Source organism: Taudactylus pleione, unplaced genomic scaffold, assembly GCF_031769625.1.
Source record: "Taudactylus pleione unplaced genomic scaffold, aTauple2 ptg000019l, whole genome shotgun sequence".
In the NCBI taxonomy this organism is placed as follows: Eukaryota; Metazoa; Chordata; class Amphibia; order Anura; family Myobatrachidae; genus Taudactylus; species Taudactylus pleione.
The window spans coordinates 21646244-21671626 of NW_028284421.1; the positions used below are offsets into that span (position 1 = coordinate 21646244).

Consider the following 25383-nt stretch of genomic DNA (forward strand, 5'->3'; position numbering starts at 1 on the left):
ACTGAAACAAACCTTCTGGGGTAGAGAAGGCTATTTTGGCTTTAGCAGCCTCAGTTAAAGCAATCTGCCAATACCCTTTTTTCAAATCTAGGGTGGAGAGATACTGGCGGTTTGCTAATTTCTCCATCAGCTCATCCACCCGGGGCATCGGATAGGAATCAAACTGTGACACTTTATTTAATTTGCGAAAATCATTGCAGAATCTTAAAGCACGTGAAGGCTTAGGCACTAAAACTATGGGATTATTCCATTCGCTATTTGATTCCTCTATGACCCCTAGGCCCAGCATTTCCTCTACTTCCTGTTTAACCACTGCCCGCTTTGCCTCGGGTATACAGTATGGCGTCTGTTTTATTATCACTCCGGGAGGAGTAACTATATCATGCTGGATAATTTGGGTTTTTCCCGGAATGGCAGATAACACATCTTGGTGCCGTGCAACTAAACTCACCACCTCCTGTTTCTGGCGGGGTTTAAGGGTAACTTCTACGGGTACCTGGCAGTCCGGGGTTTTCTTGGCAACCAAAGAAGGCTGAACAGCGCTCTCTTTCCAGGGTTTTAACAGGTTTACATGGTAGATTTGCACTTCTTCCCTCCTACCCTTCTGTCGAACCTTATAATTAACAGGTCCCACTGCCTCTATAACTTCATAAGGGCCTCGCCATTGGGCATACATTTTGCTTTCAGTGGTGGGTACCAGAACCAGTACCTTGTCTCCCAGTTTAAAAGACCGATTAACCGCGGTCACGTCATATCTGAGTTTTTGCTGCTGTTGTGCCCTATCCATGTGCTTGTTCACGAGTGGTGCAATTTGCCTTAAACGGCCATACAATTGGGTCACAAACTGAACAATGTTAGGCTCTTGGCATGACTGTTGTTTCCCATCCTACTTTTAACAGATCTAAAATCCCTCTAGGTTGCCTCCCATAGAAGAGTTCAAAGGGACTAAGGAGCTCATTCAGAGTCGGTCGTGAGCGCTGAGCGCTCACAACCGACTCGATGTTGCCCCACAGCGCATGTGCACGACGGAGCGCTGTGGGGCAACACAGCGCGATGGTCGCGATGGTCTTGACCATCACCCATGTCGGTCGTTAGAGCTGTGGGTGTTAACCCACAGCTTAACGATCAACAAGAAGGCGGCCATTCAGGATGCAAGCGGCCACCCTGATTCAGAGCGACCGCTTACATCCAACGACCGCCTCTGAATGAGGCCCTAAATCCCGTAGAGGATTGGGGTACCTCTTGCATTGCAAACATTAAATAGGGTAGGAGTAAGTCCCATTCTTGCTTTTCCTCAGATACCGCCTTTTTATCATTTGTTTAAGGGTCTGGCTAAAGCGTTTAACAATGTTTGTGGGTGGTAAACTGAGGTAGTAATCCTATCCACCTTTAACAGTCGGCACATATCATTAGTTTAGAGACAAAAGGGGTACCTTGGTCCGTTAAGACCTCCTTTGGTATTCCCAATCGGGTATATAGCATCAATAATTCCCGGGCAATAGTGCTAGATTTCATGTTACGAAGCAGGATGGCCTCCGGGTACCTTGGGGCATAATCTACCACCACTAATAAGTATTGATGCCAACGAGCAGATTTTTTCACCGGTCCTATAAGATCCATACCAATTCTCTCAAAAGGTACAGAAATGACAGGGAGGGGAACCAAGGGTGCCCGAAATCCTGGCCGGGGTGCTGTCTTCTGACACACTGGACAATCCTGACAATACTTTTTACTGCTGCATGAATGCCGGGCCAGAAGAAACATAACTGAATACGCTGGAGAGTTTTTTCCTCCCCCAAATGGCCAACACACAGGTGTGTATGAGCCGCCCTTAACACCAACTGTTCGTGTTTCCAGGGAACCAACAATTGGTCTACTCTTTTACCCTGCAAATAGGTTACGCGATATAACAAATAATTTTTCAATGCAAAGTATGGTACACCGCCCGCTGGTAAAGCCGTGATTACTCTACTATTTATCTCTACAACATTTTCAAATGCATTTATCAAGTTTCCATCACTCTGTTGATCCTGGCCAAAGTCCTGCAAGGACACTTCCTTGCCAATAGGAACACACTGTGTCTCGGTCTCACTCCCCTCCAGTTGCTCACTGGCCAAGGACGGCGATACAGTGGATGCAGTCAGGAAGCCGATGGTCGAAATGCTGACCGCCGGCTTCCCGACTGTGCAATCCTGACTCGAAATCGTGACGCCTATCATTATCCCTACCCCAGGAGCCCGATGCCCGACATACCGAATGAAGGTAAGCCAGGCGGCGGGCGCGGACAGCTGCGGGAGGGGAGGATTAGGGGCTCCCGGGGGGGACTTAGGGTTAGGCACCCCCCAAGAGGATTAGGGTTAGGCTAGGGGAAGGGGTGTTAGGGTTAGGCACAACCGGGGGGAAGTTAGGGTTAGGCATCCCCCCTGGAGGGTTAGGTTTAGGCACTTACGGGGGGGTTAGGATTAGGCACCATGGGGGAGGTTAGGGTTAGACACCCCTAAGGGAGGGTTAAGGGGGGAAGAGAGTTAGTTATACCTACCTTAATTACCTGTCGGGATCTTCACTGCTGCCGGTCTTCCGGCATCGGGATTTGAACCGCCGGACATAGGCCCGGTGGTCATTCATACTGATCCCCGATACAGCCACCAAACTTTGGGAAAACAGCAGAGCTTGGCTCCTGGGACACCTCTGATGTGGACCTTCTGCTGTCATCATGCCATGTAACCATCTCTTGTAACAACGGAAACTCCCGACCTAGGATCAATGGGTAGAGTGGCCTGGCGGCACCTTCAGGGATCGCCCTTTGATCACTATTGGGAAGTGCACACGGAGGCATTCTTCTACATCTCCATATACACATGTAACCTTTACCGGGGATAGCACCTGATCAGCCCCAGGTGGAACCAGGTTGGCAGAGATGATGGTTAATTCGCTGCCAGTATCCACTAAGGCCCAGACCTCCCGGCCTTCCACTCGCACCATCAAACGAAACAAGGTGGTTTGCGCCAGTGAAGTGCTTCCAGCAGGCATGCCGACCACTGGTCCAGTTGTTTTTCCAGTATTACAGTCCATCAGCTCGCCCTGCTTTGGGCAGTGCCGGCGCAAATGACCGGGCTCGCCGCAGTCAAAACAGACAGCTGGAGGTGGGCTGTTGGCTTTAACAAATGGGACCTGGGTTCTAGGCTTGGGAACTGGCTGGAATCCCTGTTTGGCTCTGTTTAACTTCCCAAGAGTCAAGTACCGTTCAATCACCACCGCTAACTCCTGAAACGTTTGAGGATCAGCCTGTAGAGCCCACTGTTGCACCACATGGTCTAGTACCCGAACAGCATGGTCCAAAGCCACCATTTCTACTATACGCTGAGCAGAGTTCTTATCCAGCTGCAACCACTCCTTACTCAGCCTGGCTAATTTGGCCAGCTGGACCCTTGGAGCTTCAGAAGAATTTAGCCGCAATTCCTGAAACTCCTGAGCTTTGCTAGGTCCAGTCACTCCAACTCTGCTTAATATGGCCTTTTTCAAGTGCAGATAGGAGTTTGCCTCAGTCACGTTTATTATTATTATTATTTATTTATATGGCACCACAAATGTTCCGCAGCGCCTTACAAAGTACATAAATAAGTTGTAGGCAAGCGACTTACAGAACAATACAATACAGGACCAGGACATGGATAATATATATTGCTACATTAGCGACCATAACATCCAGATAAGCAACAGAGCATAAGCAACCAAGTGTTTGGTGCCCTAGTGGTGAGTAAGAAGTAGATGAAACTAAAGTAGGGAGAAGCACAAGAGGTTAGAGGGCCCTGCTCGTAAGAGCTTACATTCTAAATCAACATATGCTCTCTGAGGTTCCCCTGTGAGACAGGGAGCAAGTCTGGCAGCCCACTCCTCCTCAGGCCATTTTAAACGTGCAACAGTTTGCTCAAAGGTGCACAGAAAAGCTCCAATGTCATCAGTAAACTTCTGTAACACCTCTCGCTCATGCCCACCTTTCCTTATTTCAGTTAACTCTGCATGTAATTACTGTATTTAAGTTTGTTGTCCTTGCATCTGTGCTTGTTGCCCCGCAGCTAATTCAGCAAAACTTTTGAAAAGCTCCTCCATAATACACTGCTTTATCCCTTTATGTACAAACTTTGTAGGCTTTATAAATTCTCTTTTGGAAGCCAGATTCCCGGCTGTCTTCTCTTAAAACTGCATTACATTCCCTGGCCATTCGACCACATACATAGGAATTAAGCAGTTTTTATATTGTGCACAATGTGCATATACACAGACATATTATCACTGTGAACAATTGCCGTTTTATGGCTGGTCTGCCAGACTCACCCACCCAGCTGCTGCGCAGTGGGTAGTCTCCTGCAAAGCATCTCACTGCCGTTGTGGGTGGATCCGGTCACTGTATCTGGGCTCTTGCTGCATAGTAGTATCCAGCAAGGTCCCTGTTCAGGTGCCAAATGTGACGAACAACATAGACCGGGTAAAATCCGTCAGTAGCTTTATTGCTCACCACAGGCAGGTCTACAGGACATGGCAGTTTCACAGGCAACAGCAATATTTCTTCAGTGGAATCGCAGGTCGAGGAACCCTAACACTAGTCACCCTCGGGCCTATAAGCTGGGCGACTATCTCACCGTCAGACTCCTTTTTCCCAATGTCTCTGCAGTTCTTAAAACAGCTTCCCACAGGTGTCTGTAATCAGCTGCCTTTCCAGGCACTGATTGAGGCAACACCTGAACTGGACATAACACAATCCTAAAGCCTTTGCTCTTCCAAACCTGGGAGATCTGGATATTCCAAATTTGCTTCATGTGGAATTATGCTGACCCTGTCACAATATATATATTTATATATACTGTATATATACCTCATAGACACGGCACACCACACAAGAAGAAAAGCAAAATGCAGTCGTAACTGTTATGTCAATGTTTCAATGCCTATATTTTCATATATATCTGGCATGTAAATGCCAGAAATATAGGCATTGAAACGTTGACATTACAGCTACGACTGCATTGTGCTTTTCTTCTTGTGTGGAGTGCCGTGTCTATGAGGGATATGTGTGATTGATCGTGTGCAGGCAACCAGCTAAGTAATCCATTATAAGGAGTGCCGGACTATATGCCATTTATATATATATATATATATATATATATATATATATATAGCATGCAGAGGTTCGGCACTCAGACAAAAATTACAAAATAGCGGGGTACCATCCTAAAGAGTAATATGTAGTCCAATGCTCTGCCTATGAAAGGTATGAGAACCCCCAGGGGTAGAACAAACAGAGGAGGCACTCCCTTGTAGAATGAAAAAAAGTATAATATACTTATAACATGTTGAATAGTGGTACAGAGATTTGTCAACGTTTCAAGGTCCGCAGACCTTTTCATCAGGACTGTACATCAGGCCTGATGTACAGTCCTGACGAAAAGGTCTGCGGACTTTGAAACGTTGACAAATCTCTGTACCACTATTCAACATGTTATAAGTATACTATACTTTTTTTCATTCTACAAGGGAGTGCCTCCTCTGTTTGTTCTACCCCTGGGGGTTCTCATACCTTTCATAGGCAGAGCATTGGACTACATACATATATATATATATATATATATATATATATATAGTCAAAGAAGCAAGAAACGGATGCGCATCATAGTGAGTAAAATGTAGTTAATATTTAATCAAAGTGCATAAAAGACTTACACATAAAATTAGGATAATACAGTAATCATGATCACCATCAGCAATGGGCTCTCATATGCAGCAGCAAGGTGCAGTCACTACCGCCGCTATAATTAGCAGTGTGAAGTCGAAAAGACGAAACGCGTTTGGGCGTGGTTACCGGTGACGTCACGACGTTGTGGCGCTGCCTGATGGGAAGTGGAGTCCTATGAACTTGATCCGGAGCTGGGACCTCGTGTTACACTGCTAATTATAGCGGCGGTAGTGACTGCACCTTGCCACTGCATATGAGAGCCCATTGCTGATGGTGATCATGATTACTGTATTATCCTAATTTTATGTGTAAGTCTTTTATGCACTTTGATTAAATATTAAATACATTTTACTCACTATGGTGCGCATCCGTTTCTTGCTTCTTTGACTAGAAATTTGTCCATATACTCCTGAGGAGAAGGATATACCAAATGGCTGCTGCAAATTGTGACACGTATGTGAAAACGAGAGGACACACTTCCATGTTATTATTGGACTAATTCCATTGCGCACAGTGATATACTTCTTTCTTTGTTATATATATATATATATATATATATATATATATATATATACCGTATATATGTATGTATATATATATATATATATATATATATATATATAAAAGCAGTGATCACTTCTCTTCTCTTCTCTTCTCCACAGATAGGGATCATTTCCAATTGGGCTCCCTGTCTCATCTACTGAATGCCAAAGCTGTTGGGTACCAGGAGCTCCCAGACTGGCCAGAGGAGGCTCCTGATCCATCTGTCCGCAACGTGGAGGTGAAGGAAGCTGTGCGTGATAACCTGAGTATATAGGGATGTGGGGATTACCCACCGCTGTCAAGCTGAATCTTCCTGCTGGTGCAAGGCTGCTTTATTCCCTGCATCAGAGGCTGTACCCTGCTAGGCGCTTCATGTATTTCCTGCTGCTCCGGGCATTTGTCATAGGCATGAGCTTTTGCTGCAATAGACTTGTTTCTCTAACAATGTAGGGTTCCGATTTATTCTTCAGATTTTACATCTCCCAATATTATCGTCTGCAGTGCAGGAAAGACATACTTGCTAGCGGATCATAGCAACATGCCATAAACCAACTATTTCCCCTTGTACTTAGGAAGGAGAAGACACTGAACCCATAGAGAGCCATATCAGCCTCCTGGGGAAGTGGAAAGAGGTGCCTCTTATGTGTGGTGTGAGTGTGCAGTACTTTTCCTGTGCTCTACACTCTGTTTGGAGTCTGCTACTATCTTCTTTAGGCTGGGTACACAACCGTAAGGACAAAATGCCCAAAATACAAAGGGAGGGGAGATTTGTCAAACCTTCTAAAGAGGACAGGTGGAGGTTTCCCCCATAGCAACCAATTTTATAGAATGTACCAGATAAATGACAGCTAGTAGCTGATTGGTTGCTGTGGGTAACTTTGCGATTTGTCCTTTTTAGAAGGTTTGATGAATCCCCCCTAATGCATGTTACTTCTGACAGTAATTCATATGGTTGGAAAATCAGATGCAGCCAGTGATATCTAATTATTGCTCATAAACTGGGATAGTTCCATGTGAACCTAGGCCTAAAATGCATGGAAGTCACCCTGACATTATTTGTGGTAATCCCCATCTCTACTCTTGTAACAGTCCCTAATATTTCCTGATATAGTAAAGCCCCTGACACTCATTCTCTGACTAGTGTGATACTATCCCCTGCCTCCTACTAGAGCTGGGCTCTTACCAGATGTAGTAAGTATAGCAGCTTTTCTCCAGTATTATAAGCAAATGCTTCTTCCCAACTAGATGCTCTATTATACTATTCCTTTCCTTCCTGTTTTTGTATCACTGTTGTTGTTTCTGCTAAATGTCTCCCACCATAAGGTTTCCTACAATGGCTCTACCTTATGCAGTAGCACTGCTTGTAGCACTTGGCAATATGACAGTTCTCTACGCTAATACTCCTACTCTACTCTCTCCTGTTTTATTATCCTCTGTAAAGTAGTTATCAAAGGGAACATATTCATTAAAAACTAATTCCACCTATTCATTAAAAAGTAATTCCACCTAGAACTAAAATGTTTTGGTGTGAGATAACTCCAATGGGAAAATCTCACTTATCTGCACTCCTCCTCCAATCTCCTGATTCTGTGGGTCCCATCATTTATTTGGATGAAGTTCACAGCAAGAGTCTTTGACAATCCTGCTATGGTAGCAGTTAGAACAAACTTAGGCTGAGCGGGTGAGAAGATCTACCACTATGAGATGTCTCTGTACGTGTTGGGTACTGGATGCCAACGTTTGGGATCCCGGTGGTCAGAATCCTGACGCAGGCATTCCGACTAGGTGACCGTCCTGACAACTGTAGGTAAGTATCCTAACCTAACCCTCCCTCCCTGGTACCTAAACCTAACCTCCCCCTTAGTGCTTACACCTAACCTTCCCAGCACCCTAAACCTAACTCTCCTCCCTTAGTGCCTAACCCTCACCCACCCCCCAACCCCGCTACTTACTTTTGGGATTCCGGAGGTAGGGATGCCGGCACCGGTTTTCTGATAAGTGTTGGGATTCTGGCATTGGCATTCTGGCCACCGGAATCCCCACTGTCAGGATACTGAACGTATCTCCTCAGTAGATGAGAGCGCGGAGACTGGACAAGTGCAGATTAGTAATATTTACCTGTGTAACTTACCTCACCCAATACTAGTAAATATAAATAATTTTATTTCTGGAAGGAATTATGGTTTAATGTTATTACTCCAGATATCAAAAAGGTTAATTTTCTGAAGTACCAGGAAAATATGATTTGTAATATATATTGAAGGACTACACACCAGCATACGAAGCGAGCCTACAGATTTCACCCAAGTGATGAAGGTCTATTCCATTTCCTAAGACAATTTCCAATATGGCTTTACTCCTATTATTACTGTCATGTATTCACACGCACAGTGCTGTACCATAAGGGAATAAAGCAAAGCAAATATACACACATGAAAACATACAGAGAAAGTGTGTTAGGGTCTTGCTCACTAGGGCTTACAACCTAAAAACAAAACTAGGGTACTTATATTAAAGACACAAATGCATCGCATAAGCAGTGTATAAGCATAAAGCAATGTTTCATATCCTCCTGGGTATGGAATTGGGCTGCTTTCTGCCTGACCATAGATATAATATATTGTGGAGTATAGATGTAGCTTAGCAGCAGAGATGGACTGTGCACCACTGGCTGATGGTAAACCACGTGTACAATCTCTGGGTCACACAAATGTAGAATAAAGTAAAATTAGGAAATAGACAAAGGGCCTGATTCAGAGGTGCAAGTAATATCGATTACGCCCGCAAGTAGCTGATGTTATCAGTCTACGTATGTGTGTGAGTCGCACTGAGCATGCGTCCCAATGGTTACCGCTCTAAAGGGGCATAGACACTAGACGATGTGCTGAAAGATATTGGTAAAAGATATTAGTGAAATATATTGCTTCGTTAATGATATCGTTCAGTGACGTCATCCTGCCACATCCCTGAACAGGCACTTTCTGACGATATCGTCAGATTGGCCTGCATGTTGGCACGACAGCAAACATGTTTAATCACGCATGGTTGGTCGTTTGGTGCATACACACTGGACGATATGAACGATATATCGCTGAACAATATCGTTATCGTTCATAACGTTCACTTTTATCGTCTAGTGTGTATGCCCCATAAGACGCAGATCTAAACTGCATGCAAAGAGATGCAATGTTGGTGGACGTATCAGAGAGGTAACGTGGGTGGCTAGTCAGACGGGCATGTCACGTCCAGTGACTGTGTCCAAAGCAGCAGTTAAACTGACACCGACAGTAATGTTCAGACGGCGAAACTGCACCAGCCATTGGGTAGGTACAATCTTCAATGTTGCGACCGATAGTGTATCTTAGTACGTGCAGCGACAGAATAACACCACTGCCAGTGGGCGTCTCAGTAGGCTGAGAATCAGTCGCAGCATTTGCATACAGACCAGATGCAGTTGTGTAAAAACACTCAGTCGCTACTGCAACTGCATCCACCTCTGCATCAGGCCCAAAGTGTCTGTGCATCGGGGCTGCAGAGTGGGATCTTCTCATTCATCTTTCATTGTAATCCACAAAAAAACCCTTAGCCCCAGGAACTACAGGATCCTTGTACAAGTAACACAGAGCAGGTCACAAATGTTTTTGATCACTACATTTTATTTTTTCATTATTTCCTCCTAGTGGTTATATATGTAATGAACACATCATCATGCTGAAGTCTGTGAGCTCTGGCTAGTTTTTGTCCTTTGTTTCTTAGTAATATTAATGACCCCTCCAGGTTCCTGAGTGGACCAAGTGTCCGAGCAGAGAGAAAAGGAAGGAGAGGGAGGAGAAACCATTTTACTCTGACTCAGATGGTGAATCGGGACCTACTGAATCGGCAGACAGTGGTGAGAGACCTTACTGTACTTACTAAGATGCTCATTCATGTGGACATTGCAGGAAAAATGTTTGGGGCTGCTGTATAGTATTTGGGTACAGCTATGCATTGGGCAATTAATGAAAGCTACTCAAGACACATCTCTGAGGGAGTTGTACTAAGCCTTGGAGAGAGATAAAGTACCAACCAATCAGCTCCTAACTGTCATTTTACAGACTGTGTTTGAAAAATGACAGTTAGAGGTATATTTACTAAAGTGCATGTTCTTAGAAGTCTAGTTGCTGCCCATAGCAACCAATCAGGTTCGAGCACCTTCTAGAAGATAATAGCTAGAGTCTTTTACTTTAGTAAATATACCCCTTAGGGGCTGATTGGTTGGTACTTTGGGCCTGATTCAGACCCACTCGCGAGCGGCTGACCGCTCGCAAGTGGGTCGATGTTATGGACTGAGCATGCGCACGACGGAGGGAGCTCCGTCGTGCGCATGCGCCAGACGCGACGAGCGAAGGAAAGTCCTTCGCTCGTTGTGTCCGATCAAAGGGGGCGTGCTGTCAATGTTGATTGACAGCACGCCCCCTTTGGTGGGCGTGCCGGGGGCGTGCCTCCCTGACGGGGGCGTTCCCACGGGAACGCCTCCCGTCAGAAGCCGGCCCACTGACATCACTAGTGATGTCAGTGGGAGTGATTTTGGCTCTGATAGAGCCAAAATCACTCCGGAGCTTGCGGTTGAAAACCTCAACCGCAGGCTCCGGCTCGCAAATTCGATGGTCGCGATGGTCTCGACCATCGCGACCATCACAATGCACGCTCGTATAGCCTGTGGGTGGTGACCCACAGCTATACGAGCGTCCAGGAGGACGCTCCATGAAAATGGAGCCCGGCCCTCATACAGAGCGTGCGCTCTGCTCAGAGCGTACGGCTCTGAATGAGGGCCTTTATCTCTTTCCAAGGCTTAGTACATCTACCCTTATGGCTCTGAAAGGGAAAACATGTAGTGTATTTGCTGTGAGATGTCTTCTCTTGCATTGCCTTGCTATGTCTGTATTACAGAGCCAGAGTCGGTGAGTGAGTCAGAGAGTGGGAGCGGTAGTGGATCTGGGTCAGAAAGTGAAGAAGAGGAAGAGAGTGAAGAAGAAGAGGAGTCTGAGAAGGATGAGAAGAAGAAGACAAGGAAGAAAGAGCCAGAGAGCGAGGGAAGGTAAGGAGCACTTTGATGAGAGCCGTAATGGACATTAGAGACTAGGCAAATATTGAAGAGATGTGCAAGGAGCATGAGTACTATAAAGGTACTTCAAGTGTACAATGAGTATAATTGTCATTTATTTTCAGTAGCTAAAGCTTTGTCTTGTCACTGTGCTGCAAACCGTAGGGTACTGTGTTATCAATGGGGGTGGGCACCTGTTTAAGGGGCATTCTTCAAACATTGTGATGCTTGCCTTAAAACAATGAATGTAACGTTGTTAGCACTACTGCCCAATTGTACAGATCACTTCCTTTCCTTATTTATATTTGATGCATGTCGAAGACCTGGTATAATCCTATTATCACTTATGATTGTTATTATTATAGTGTTACTTATAGCACTGAGTTTGCCATTAGAGTTCTCACATAGGGGTATATTTACTAAAGTGCGGGTTTTTAGAAGTGGAGATGTTGCCCATAGCAACAAGTCAGATTCTAGCTATTATCTTCTATAAGGCATACCTCCCAACTGTCCCGCATTTAGCGGGACAGTCCCGTTTTTTGGGGGTCTGTCCCGCCCGCGGGACGCAGTGTCCCGCGGTGGGGAGAAAGTTGGGAGAAGCATACACCGCTGCTCTGCTATGCAGAGCAGCGTGTATGCAGAGCGTAAATAGATGCTGTGCGCATGCGCACAGCATCTATTCACAGCACGGAGGGGAAGCCCAGGGGCAGCCCAGCATCCCGGAGATGCTGGGCATGCCCCTTAGTGATGTAAATGGGGCGTGTCGATAGGCCACACCCCTTTTACGGGTAGGCCACGCCTTTTTTCGGGATGTCCCTATTTGCAGCCTGCAAATGTTGGGAGGTATGTATAAGGTGCTAAATGAATGTTAAGTAGAATCTGATTGGTTGCTTTGCTCAACATCTCCACTTCTGAAAACCCGCACTTATAGTAAATATTATATATATTATAGTAAATATAACTCTTAGAATTGAGTTTTTATAAGTTTTTGAGGAGTAAATATAAGCATTTTCTACTGCATGTGTGCCAAAACGTTGCCATATCTAGATTTGTGTGTATCCTAGACTTGTGACTATGGGCGGATTAAGGGGGGGGGGAGGGGGTCCGACAGGGGCGATCTCCCCGGGGCCCCCACACAGAGGGTTGGTGTGACCCCGCCGCTCTGCTGGGAGGCCAGGTGAGTAATCAGCGGCGCAGCGGGGATGGAGCAGTAGGCTCCGTATGGCTTGCGTAAAGGAGGCGGTAGGCTCCGTGTGGTTTGGGGCGGGGGAGGGTTTGTTTAGGGGGTAGGCTCCATGTGGCTTAAAGGGGGCCCCCACACTTAGTTGACCTTGGGCCCCCAGAAGCCTTAATCCTGCCCTGCTTGCGACCCCTTACTCTGGGAGAGGTTGAACAAGGTCAGGCAAAAAAAGAAATGTACAGTTAAGTGCATGTTCACAAGAGTGTACATACAACATAATGAGACTTAGGAGTTTCTTAAAAGGCATATCCTGTGTGGGTACTTGTGGCCTGGTGTAAGGCAGTGAAATGCGGTGAGTTCAATGGTTGGGGAGGCACACATGTATAAAAACACAGTATTTATATCAAAACTCTGGAGCATGACAGGGAGTATGACAGCTCTGCCTCCCCTGACTGCACATCCCTGGTGTAAGGGTCCATGATGATGACGATATCAGATGCGCTATATATGGCTGCTTCAGTTTGGTATACTTGCGTATTGATCACTACAGCAGATAGTACTTCACTCATTAGCTATGTTATATAGTATATTTATTTTCGGATTACTTGTCATCTCCTTTAAGATAACTACAGAACAGGTTCCCTTTGAAGTTTGAAAGTGGTAAACGAAGGATGTGAGGGTGGGTTTATATGGAAAATGTGACTATCACATTTATTAATAAAACGGCCAAAACACTATTATTTCTTCTGCATATTTTATCTGATTACATTATATTGTGTAGTAAAAGAGTAAAGTGATGATTGTATTTACTGCTAACACTAACATCTCTATTGTATAGTGGGGCGATAGTATATGCAATATATGTCTGACACAGAAATACTGCTGGATTTTATTTGCACATTGCATGTAGCTCAGCTTACCCATGTAAATGTGCCTTTTTTGCAACTGTATTTTACATGTATGTTTAGAGTGCAAAATGCAGCTAACTCTAAATGAGGAAGTATATTTGAAAATACATATTATTGTGTATCCCTTGTGGAAAAGGTAGCCGTTATATAAAGAGAATATTATATTACATAATGTATCAGATAACATTGGTCATCTCTCATCTACCAGTGATGAAAGTGAACAGGAGCAGAAGGGGGCATCCAGGGAGAAAAAAACCTCTGTGAAAACATCCCAGAAATCAGCATCAGAGGAGAGTAGCTCGGAGAGCAGTCAGTCTGACAGTGAGTCTTCCTCAGAAGAGGATGACGATGAAGAGGAAGAGAAAGAGGAGCCCCAGCCTGAGCCTAAGAAGAAGAGTGTAAGTCTCATCTTATGTGATTGGTTTGCTGTGGTTTCACTAATGTGAGAACATATAAAGATGGGGTTCCTAGGGCCTGATTCAGAGCTGTACATAAACCTGACAGTTTACGCACAACTCCAATGTTTAATGATCGGCTCATGCGCACGGTTTGATGCTGCGGCCGTTTGGGAGCGGTGATGACCCCATTTTCAAGGCATGCCAAGGCCAGGATCTGCCCTTCCAATGTAGATTTCCTGGCCACGGCAGAGTGAAAACACGGCTATCCTGCGTAACCTGAGGGTTACTCAAATGGCCGATGTTTTCACAGATGATCCTCTGCTGCATCCTCGGTCACCACAACGGATCACAGAAGCTTGCAGGAGGCGCCTATTTACACAAGACACCACCTGCAGTATTAGCATATGTCAGGGTTACCTACCCTCCCGATTCGGGCGGGAGCCTTCCGATAAACGGGTGCAGCTCCCGCCCCCCAGAAAGGAAGGCAAGCCTCCCGCCTGCCGCCGATCCCCCGAACCCCCCTCCCCATTACCTGATAAACCCCCGCAGCGGGGGGGGCGCTGCCGCGATTCGCGTCATTTTGGCCCCGCCCCCTGCTTCGCAATGCCTTTTTTTCTGCATTGTGTAGTGGGGGGGGGGCTAAAATGACGCGATCGTGTGGCCCCGCCCCCTGTCACGCCCGCAAACCGACCTCAGGTCATTTGGGCCGCCCCCTTTTGACGGCCACGCCCCCTGTTCTGCCGATCTGTCTGCTCCCTCCCAGAAGGAGCAGCCAGATTGTCGGCAAGTATGGCATATGTACACACAGCAGCTGTGTCCAAATACACAGCTACTATGTGTAATGCGTAAACTCAGAATCAGGCCCATAATCCGTGGTTATGGAGCCAACATATGTGTCTCCATGCTGTTTAGGGTGAGACCCCTCAATCTCCCTTTGCAAATATATTGTGTGCTAATAATGAAGTCATTATTAATAGTGTTTGAGTAACCTCGGCCCAGAAACAAAAGTCTAAGAAACGTGAATAAAATGTAACTAGGTCGTAAAAAAAACGTCATTAATAGGTGGCATTAATTAAATGACTGAAGCTAAAAATATTAGTTATTAAAATATAATAAACGTATATAGGGATAATAGCATACAATCTAAAATACACTCTATAACAGAGAAAAAAAGATAAGATAAGATCAATTAAAAATTAGGAAACATTTGCCCATTTAAATCTCGTTAGAGTGCTGGGAGCATAGCCACACTAGCTGTTTGGTTACAGTAGCTTAGTAGCAGGTGCAGAACTATGGGAGACAATGGAGGCACCTGCCGGGCTCCAGCTCCGAAGGGGCACCTCCTCCATTACCCACAACATATTCACCCCCACTTAGGGCTGTAACTATGTACCGTCACAGCTGCCCAATACATGGCACCCCTTCCCAGGCACCTGAGAAGCCACCATACACTAGTGGAGTGCTCCATGTCAGACCATCAGCTGCTGCCTTTGTCTATCTATAGTCTGTCTGCATGCGAATTGTTACATTACAGTGTCAGCAGCTGTGACGAGGAGGCACCAAATTATAAACTTGCCTCCGGGCGTCTGGGATGAATTTACACCACTGCTTAGTAGCGTAAGGTCGTGGACCAGAGCAGTGTGATATTTGTATCTGCATCCGTTTTTCAATTAAATGTGTAGTGGGCTCCAGTTCCCGAGATGTATGGAATAACAGGATTGGTTATGCAGTGTGCATGTGGCCTTCCCTGGTTTTCAACCAACAAATGTAATTTGTGGTTAAAAAGTATTAGTAATTACCATAATTGGTGGGCAGCACAGATGGTGTAATGGTTAGCATTACTGCCTTACAGCCCTGAGGTTGCTTGTTCAATTCCCACTACGGTACCTAACTGTGCAGAGTTTGTATATTCTCCCTGTGCTTTCGTGGGCTTGCTCCAGGTGCTCCAGTTTCCTCCCACACTCCAAAATTATACTGGTAGGTTAATTGGCTCCCAACAAAAATTAACCCCAGTGTGTGTGTTAGGGAATATAGACTGTAAGCTCCACTGGAGCAGGGACAGATGTGAATGGTAAGATATTCTCTGTAAAGCTCTGCGGAATATGTGTGTGCTATATAATAACATGTAATAAATAATAATTTCCATATGTTGTGGGAAATAGTCGACTGGGGATAGTATTAGCAGCTGGAGAATCCAGCACCCTGTGCTTCTTCGCAGGCTTTGCTTTTCATATTGAAGATTATATATTTTATTTATTACCAGTTATTTATATATCGCACACATATCCCGCAGCGCTTTACAGAGAATATCTTACCATCCACATCTGTCCCTGCCCCAGTGGAGCTTACAATCTATATTCCCTACCACATGCTCACAAACATACACACTATAGTTTTGTGGGGAGCCAATTAACCTACCAGTATATTTTTTGGAATGTGGGAGGCAGTAACGCTAACCATTACACCGTCTGTGCTGCCCACATATATATTTTATATTTAGAAAGCATTTTTTTCCTAGTTCAAACCTAATCGTAATTGCATTTGCTATTAGAAAACAAATATTAGAAAAAATAAATTTGTGTGCACCTGAAGTAAGCTACTGGGCACATGTGTAATCAAGGCCATGGGCATGATTGTGCTGCAATCCACAAACTTCCTGCTGCAGTTTCACATAGTGGACAGTGATGTCCAACCTCTACTGGGTCTGCCATACAGTATGCAATTGGGGTTGATGACCTTAAAGCTGGGCATCCACTATACAATTTTCTGTCAGATATCTGTCCAATCTGGCTGGTTGGAATGAAAACCTGGTAATGTATGGGAACAAATGACAGTCGATCATATGGTTTTAAACACTGAAAAAAAGGACAAAAAAAATTGTTCAAATCGGTTACATTTGTGTGTTTTAACCAATTTGTCTGAACAACCATTTATGGCTATTTTCCAGTATTTGTGAGCAAATGGACGATTGTCATTTATTCCCATACATTCCCAGGTTTTCATTCCAACCAGCCAGATTGGACAGATATCTGACAGATAATTGTATAGTGGATGCCCAGCTTAAGTGCTGAAGTGCATATCATTCAAGAGGATGTTCCAGAGTTAAAGGACTTTAAAGATTTGTGTGATTGTAATACTATTGGGAAAGTACCAGTCAGCGATAACGTGCCTGGATGAATCTATTTCTCCCACAGTATGTGCTCCCAGACGTGTGCCTCTGACCATGAAGGACAAAGTAAATTTTATGACTGCTTTAGGACTCACCCCAGCAGCTATAGCTGATAGCCGCTCATTGGGTATCAGCTATGGTTGCTGCAGTGAAAAAGGACAACTCTGTACGTATCTACATCAACCCAGTGCACCTGAACAAGACCCCGGTGACACCACATCACGGTCTCAAAACCGTGAAACAAGTACTTGCTGATATGTCTATTGCAGAAAGTATTCATAACTCTAGATGCTAAATGTTGATTCAGGCAGATCACTCTGGACATGGAATCATCCATGCTCACAGCATTCATGTCACCTGTGGGCAGATACACTTCTCTCAGAATGCCTTACTGCATATGCACTGGCAGTGAGGTGGTTCAATGCTGCATGGGGCATCTATACAAGGGGTACCCCTGTGAGATCTTCATAGATGACATCCTTATTTGGTGCTCCACCATGGAAGAACATGATATGCACCACAAAAAAGTTCCTCCAAAAAATTTGTGAAATCAACATGAAATTGAATCCTGGCAAATGCACAAATGGACACCCAACACATGCCTACCCCAATGGACATGCTTGGCCTGCAGAGTTTGCTCAGTATGACCAATTACCTTTCTAATTTTTTTGCCACACTGCAGTGAGGTCACTGTTTTATGCTCAAGCTCCAGCAGTACCACCTGGATGTGGTGTATAAACTGCATCCCAACAAGGTTAGGATACCGACACCTGTCTGTAAGTATCCTGCCCCTAAACCTAACTCTCCCTCCCCGTACCCTAAAGCTAACCATCCCCACTCGCAGCCTAAACCTAACCTTCCCCACCGCAGCCTTACCCTAACCCTCCCCCCCTAGTACCTAACCCTAACTCTCGCCCTAACCCCACTACTTACAATTGAGATGCCGGCAATCGGGATGCTGACGCTGGGATTCTGACTGGTGTCGGAAATCCGACACCGGCATCCCCACAGCCAGGATTTAAACTACATCCCGTATAAAAGTGGCAGGGATCTCCATGTTGTTTATACACTGTCATGTGCTCATCTCCCGGACTCAGGTGTTCCTGATACTGATGATGACCTAGATATCATGGAATTTTTATGTGCTTTCCTCCAGGTATATAGAAGAGCTCCATGACGCAACTCTCCGAGATTACCTTTGCCAACATCTGCCTCATGTTGTCCTCAATGGCTGGCCCTCTTCATCCAGGGAATTACCTTGTGACCTCTTCTTTCTTTGCCATATGCAATTAATTGACCCTTGCTGATGGCATATTTCTACATGGTCAGCGTTTTATTATGCCTTATGCCCTTCATGGTTTCTATGCCTTCAGGTCCACCCTGGGTATGAAACCACAATATGGTGGGCTAAGGATGCCCTGTTTTGGTGTTGCACGGCTGCTGAAATTGAGGGGGTTGTTTCTGCCAGTGTTTTTTGCAATTCTCCCCGTGTTCATCATGGAAGGAACTGCTCACTTTGCATGAGGTTCCTGACACCCCTTGGCCTATCATTGCTGCAGAAATCTTTGATTATAGGGGTTAAAGCTCCTGGTTTTAGTTGATTCATATTCAGACAGGCTTGAGCTGGATTATCTAATATGACAGGCACCACAGTAATTATCAACATGATAAGACACCTTTTCAGTATATGACATACCACATACGCTCCTCACTGACAACGCCATGCAATTCATGAGTGGTGAGTTCCAAGCCTTCACAAGCGAGGGGGAGATCCCATACACCACCAGCGGTCCTCGCTATCCACAGTCCAAATGGTTGGCAGAATGGACAGTTTGTTCTATGAAGCACTTGCAAGAGAAATACTTTAGGGATGGATCTGATGTATTTATGGCATTACTTATTTTGAAAAACACCCCAAAAAATGGGCTTCATGCTCCTGCCATTATTCTTACCACCAAGCCTAAACTCAAGCCACAGATTGCAAACAACGTGCAAGGTAGTCTGCTGAATTTCAAGTCGCGGCTTAAATCTAGTCATGACAGATTTTCCCAGTGTCCCAGGCAGAAGGTTCACATCCAGACCTCTGTTGGGTTTGATAAAATCGGGACTGTGCAGGGATCTTCTGACAGGCCCAACAGCTACATGTTGGAAGCAAACAGTGCTTTGTATGAGCATAATAGGCGCCACTTATTGGGGTGAGTCTCCACATCCACCTGCCTTGGTACCCACTGCAGGTGTCAGACCACCTATTGTCATCAGCATTGACTCCCTTGAAGAAGCAAACAACTGGTGGGTTTCATGACAGTCCCATGTCCTTGCACAATAGTGAGCCCATCCAGATAGAACCTATCACAGTTGCCTTTTCTTTATCACCAGGTCTGGAAGGATTTCCAGTCCTAATCCCAAATTCCAAGACTTTGCCACCTTGGAATCTTGTCCATTCACAGTTGATTATTATTGATGTTTTGCACACTGACCCTACATCCAACACCTGTCACACTGTCTTGCATCCACACACTTCTTATATGTTTTCCTTTTTTCAAAAGGGGGATGTAGATGTGTGCTGTATTGTAGATGGCGTAAGCTGCATTACTGCCATCCACTAATTGTTCATGAAGTGCCCCTGCCGCCATGTTAGTAATGTCTATGGTTAGTAAAGTCACGTTTCTGCAGTGCTTCAACGTCCTGTGGTGAGTTGCATCCATTCCACTTTACAGAGCTTAACCTTTAAAAAGTGCTTGCCCCTGTGGGTGAGGCAATAGATGCTGGACCAGCAGTCTGATCTGATCTTTGACAGTTAGTTGGACTATGATAGAGTAATTGCCATGAAACTATATACTGTATGTATATTTATAAATGTTCCTAGTATTCCTAGTATACAATATACATCCACAAACTAGCAATGTGGCTGTGTAATGTTTCCTCCCTGTTGGGTTCAATAGTTTTGAAATTGTTAGAAAAAGCTCAGGCTTATGTCAATCATTTTCTTTCCCCGCACAGTCTTCAGTTACCAAACCAGCAATAAAGAAGACCAAGGAGTCAAAGGAGATGTCACTGTTGGATCTTGATGACTGTAAGTAAAACGCAGAAATAATGATTGTTTACTTGTCCACGGTTAAATATTGTTGTCCTTCAATTTTCACATTTAAAGCAAATGTGCATTTGTTATCATTAATACCTATTGTGCTGTTTTGTTTTGATTCAACATTTTTTTTTATTTTCATATACAAAAAGGAATTACAAATACGTCAGAAAAAATATGTACAGCAGTTGCAATACATAGAATTTAATAATTTAATTACAGAAGGCAACATTGGTGTTTGTATCCGTATACAAGAGACAAGAGTAAGTGGTTCTGATCTGAAGAACGAGGGGACACAAAGGTCAAAACCAGAGCAATAAGCAAAGTCATACAGCACTTGCAACACCCAATAAAAAAAAAAAGAAAGAGAATAGAACAAAATGATGATAGCAAGATACTAGCAAAATAAGAAAAGTAATAACCATGGTGCATCAAGCACAACACTGTTAAAATAAATATATATATATATATATATATATTTTTATTTTTTTTAGTATAAATGAAAAACATAATCTTTGTATTCTCCTCTTCATAGTCTCTGCCCCCTCTGTTCCACTGGTAACTTCAAGAAGCATTGGCTCATCCAGCTTGGTGACTGACCTGGAAGGATTGTCCTTAACGGATACTTCTCTGACTCCTACCGTGAGTAGGGACATATTGTTACATCATTAATACATTTTGCTACTTTACTACAATAAGAAAAAATGTACAAACTTCTATACTACATCCTCCATTCTAATTCCTGTTTATAACCATATCTCTGTTACTATTCTACATTTCTATCTTGTCAGGTAATAAGTCCAATATTCTCCTCTGGACGAACCTTTGAGTTGTTACACCGTATGACTGGGGAGGGTATATCTGTGGAATATATATTCAGTCGCCAGCCCTTCACTCCAGACCATCGTATGGTGTCCGTGCAAATGCAGATCTCCAATAACTCGGAGAGTGAGGTGCGGAATATCCATATAGCTGAACCCAAGTTGCTCTCTGGGATGAGGATGCAAGAGTTCCAGGAAATAGGTACACAGGGGCTTAATTCAGATTTTCAGGTCTCTATGTTATTGATTCTCACAGCTTTTCATGAAATCTCATCATGTAGTATAATATACCTTACTATGTAAAGTACCATCTTCTTGATTCTTAAAAGTGAAGAAGGAACGTGTCTTGTTGCAGTTACTTTCTCCCTCTGCCGCTGCAGCATGCCTATTTTATATACAGATAATATTTGGAGTACAAAATCAAATTGAACAAAATGTATTCTCTGTTGTCTATTTATTTGCTCCCATTCCTGTACCAAACTAAAATGTAAAGACCACTACAGCACATATTAGCCTTTGACAGTGATTTCAACAACTCAAAGTATCTTCAAAGCAGAGCCGGCCCTAACCAATTTGATACCCTAGGCAAGAATTTGGCTGGCGCCCCCTAGCGCCACAGCACTCCTCTCCCAGCACAGCACCCATCACCCAGCAGCATAGATTACAGCAGCAGCCAGCAACATCCATCACCCCTCACCCATAGCAATCTTCATCCACATAGCTGTAATTAGATATTTTGGTGCACTATGTCAGCAAGAGCATTGGCACTCCTACACCCCACATTGTAAAACAGGGACAGCACGCACCAAAAAAGGGGCATGGACACAATAGTATCCCCAGTTCAAATTATACCACACAGTAGTGCAACCTAATTCACATTACGTCACACATAAGTGTCCCTTATTCACATTACATGACACGTGGTGTCCCTTATTCACATTACACCACACAGTAGTACCCCTTTACCATGCGCATCAGCCCTCCTCCAACGGCTTTTGTTACTGCCTGCTACCTCCACTGTCTCTGCTCCCACTGCTGCCCTATCGCAGCTGAGCCGAGAGCTCTGATCGCAGTAGGGCAAAGAGAGCAGAGCCAGCACCGCCTGCCCATCCCGCGCTGCCTACTATCAAGCTGAGCCGGCCCTAGGCTTGGAATGCATTCCCCTAGGCATTCCAGATGCCTTAGGCAATTGCCTAGTTTGTCTATGCCTAGGGACGGCTCTGCTTCAACGAGCCTATAATGTGTAGCTATGTTTTCTGCTATTTATGGACAGAATTCTCTGCCAACAGTTGGCCTGATTCAAAATTGGTCTAATTCACATAAAAAAACGATGCATGCGAAAATATTGCATCTACACGTATATATACTGAGCCTCATGGACTGCATATACTTATATAGATGCACATGCATGTGTAAAGTGTGATTATACGCGATCAAGTGTACCATCATGCTGCTGATATGCCAGTCACCAACATCATAGTGATGATGATTCATTTTAAATGTAGTTGTTAAAAATGAAATATATATATATTTTTTTTTTTATTGGTTTGAGAAACATTGGTTTGAGAAACATGACAAAGAGTTAAAGGCAAATACTCATTGATTTTCAGCTGCGCAAGTTGCTAAAAATTTGCACACTACATGCGTCCCATGGTGTTATTGTGCAAAGTTGCAGGATTGATAGAGATGCACTGGCTTAGAAATGTATTGGGCGTTTAAGGTTATACTCTAGCATGGGGACAGGGGCTTCCATAAGAAATTGTGGGATCCAATACATTGTGTATATATGATCTGCTAGTTCATATAGTTAGAATTATGAGATTTTCAATGCAGGAGCTTAAAGCTGGGGATGTAGTTAGCAGAGCGGCGGACGGGATGCCGCCGGTCTAAATCCCGACGGTGGAAGTCCAACACAGGACTTAAGATAAGTGTCAAAATCCCGATGCCTATCTTAATCCCGATGCCGGAATACAGACAGACGCCGTTCTGAAATAGGTACCCGGGGGCATCTTAGCAGTTAGCTGTGGGTGGGGGAGGAGTGGAGAGAGTATTAGGTGTAGGCAGCATAGTGGGGTTATGTTTTTTTTGGTTAGAGACCCCTAGGGGGGGGGGGGGGGTTAGACACCACTGGGGGGGAGTTAGGGTTAGGCACTAAGGGGGGAGGGTTAGGTTTAGGCACGAAGGGGGGAGACTTAGGTTTAGGCACTAACGGGGAGGGTTAGGGTGCGGGATGGGGAGGGTTAGTGTTCGGTTACAAGAAGGGAGGGCTAGGGGGAGAAGGGGTTAGGGTTAGTATACTTACCCGACCCCTGTCAGGATACCGACCATCGGGATGCCGCTGTCGGTATTTTAACAGGAGGCATCCTGACTGCTGGTATTACATGCACATTCCAATAACTCCATGTGTAAGGTGTCTGACTGCAATGTGTGCGGTCCTGTGTTCTAGTACCGGGTATGACTGCTGAGAAATGTGTGTTTTAAATAAAGGACACTGTAACTATGGGACTCCTGTATGTACAGGAGCCTGTCTGTCTGACACGCCTCCCATACTGCAGTAGAACATCGGACAGCATCATTCTGACAGCAAACCGCATTTCACAGACGATCAGTGGATCCTGGCTCCCTGATGATCATTGGCAGATAAATGGCACCCTGAGCCTGGGCCTGATACATCAGCACCAGCTGTACCCCCTGATGGTGGCCCTGCATGGGTATGGTGCAACCAATGGCTGCATCTAAAGATGCATCAAATGGGCTCATGACTGAGGCATTCAGGTGCCAGGGAAGGTATAAAGGAGCTGCGTCTGACTCAGGATCAGCCTCTGAGAGTGCAAGTGGTACACAATGCACCAGAATATTAAGTGGATCCTAATTCCTCATTCCATATTACAATAGAAAAATCTGTTTTCTGTTTTTCTCCCATAGAATTACTGCCTCCTGGAGAAAGTGCCACTGTTATACTGGGCATTGATTTCAGTGACTCCACGCAAGCTGCCAACTTCCAGCTCTGGTGAGAGCAATTTATTATTATTATTACTACTTAAAAATATTTAGATTTTTTTTTGCTGTCCTAGCTTTGATTGTTAACATTTATTTATATAGTTCTTTAAATTTGGGATCAAACACAGTAATAATACAAGACTTTGTATTAAGAAAAAGACAATGAAGTAAAAAGGTCCTACTCCCAAATATTCAGTCAGTAGGACAATAGGACTTTGATACATGAGGTTAAGTACCACATATATTAAATATAGATTGCAGTGGCAAAAAGTGCTTTGTTTGTTATATGACCATGTCACCCAGCAATGTTGGCCAAGGATTGGTTTAGTATAGAAAGAGATGTAAGTGAGGACTGATAACCAATGGAGAGGCTGACAGAGCGGAAATCGTCAGCCACTGCATTCACAATAGATTATAGTGATGACTGTCTGGTTTAGAGGAAGACAATTATAGAAACTGGAATGTGGATTGTGGTTTTTACAGTGTCTTATGTGAGATGTGTGCATATTCTGGAAATGTAATGCTGGCTGTCTGGATGCCTCCTGTCTCAATACCGACAGCGGCATCCCGATGGTTGGTATCCCGACAGGGGTCGGATAAGTATACTTACCCTCCCCCCATCTCACCCTAACCCACCCTTCTTGTAGCCTAACCCTAACCCTCCCCATTAGTTCCTAAACCTAAGTCTCCCCCTTTGTCCCTAACCCTCCCCCCTTAATGCCTAAACCTAACCCCCCCATGTCCCAGTGGTGCCTGACCCTAACCCTCCCCCCTAGGGGTGCCTAACTCTAATCTCCCCTGAAAAGACCTAACTCTAACCCTGCTAACTGACCTAAACCTAACTCCCCCCCCCCCCCCCCCCATCCAAGTGGTGCGTGACCCTAACCCTCCCCCCTAGGGGTGCCTAACTCTAACCTCCCCTGACAAAACCTAACGCTAACCCTACTAACTGACCTAAACCTAGCCCTCCCCCCGTCCCACGGCTTACACTAAGGGCACGCGTCCTCCTGGATTCCAGCGTTGGGATTATAACAGGCGTCAGTATTTCAACACCTATCTTAACTCCCTTGTCTTAGATTCCAGCATCGGGATAGAGATCCCCTGTAAATATGTCTTAGCTGTATGTAGCAAGAGCTGGTTACAGACTGGATGTGGGTACACAGGACAATTTTGATGAAAAAAAGCAGCCGTCCCACAATCCCTAACTACTGATTTCGCTGCTAATAGTAGCGGCAAAAGTTTACACAGCTTCACGTGCGCAACCTTAGGTGATGACCAGAGGGATTCAAATGGATTTCTCTTCACAATCCGGATCCCCTTCCGATAGGAAAAAGTGGGGCTCAGCGGGCTAACTCCATCTTTTGGAGCTTTATGAAGATTATGCGGTTGCCTAGCCCATCGTGACTGCACTCTACGCAGGAGTATATCCATGATAGCTCTTGCGTTACAGCAGTGGTGAATTGATCTG

At 44.8% G+C, this 25383-nt stretch overlaps 1 protein-coding gene across 7 annotated transcripts in view; it reads left to right on the plus strand.

Annotated features, from left to right (window-relative positions):
* Nucleotides 1-25383, plus strand: part of AP3B2 (adaptor related protein complex 3 subunit beta 2) — a 107314-nt gene that overhangs the window by 68278 nt on the left and 13653 nt on the right. For 2 of the 7 annotated variants that reach the window (XM_088445960.1, XM_088445931.1), the window contains exons 17-25: nt 6394-6512; nt 6847-6924; nt 10052-10163; nt 11204-11351; nt 13654-13843; nt 20013-20085; nt 20630-20736; nt 20886-21117; nt 23841-23925. In XM_088445960.1, coding sequence (XP_088302086.1) covers nt 6394-6512; nt 6847-6924; nt 10052-10163; nt 11204-11351; nt 13654-13843; nt 20013-20085; nt 20630-20736; nt 20886-21117; nt 23841-23925 — 1144 coding nt within the window. Of the gene's footprint in view, nt 1-6393; nt 6525-6846; nt 6925-10051; nt 10164-11203; nt 11352-13653; nt 13844-20012; nt 20086-20629; nt 20737-20885; nt 21118-23840; nt 23926-25383 lie in introns of all 7 variants that reach the window. The other 5 variants (XM_088445979.1, XM_088445940.1, XM_088445985.1 and 2 more) reach the window with 3 other exon arrangements.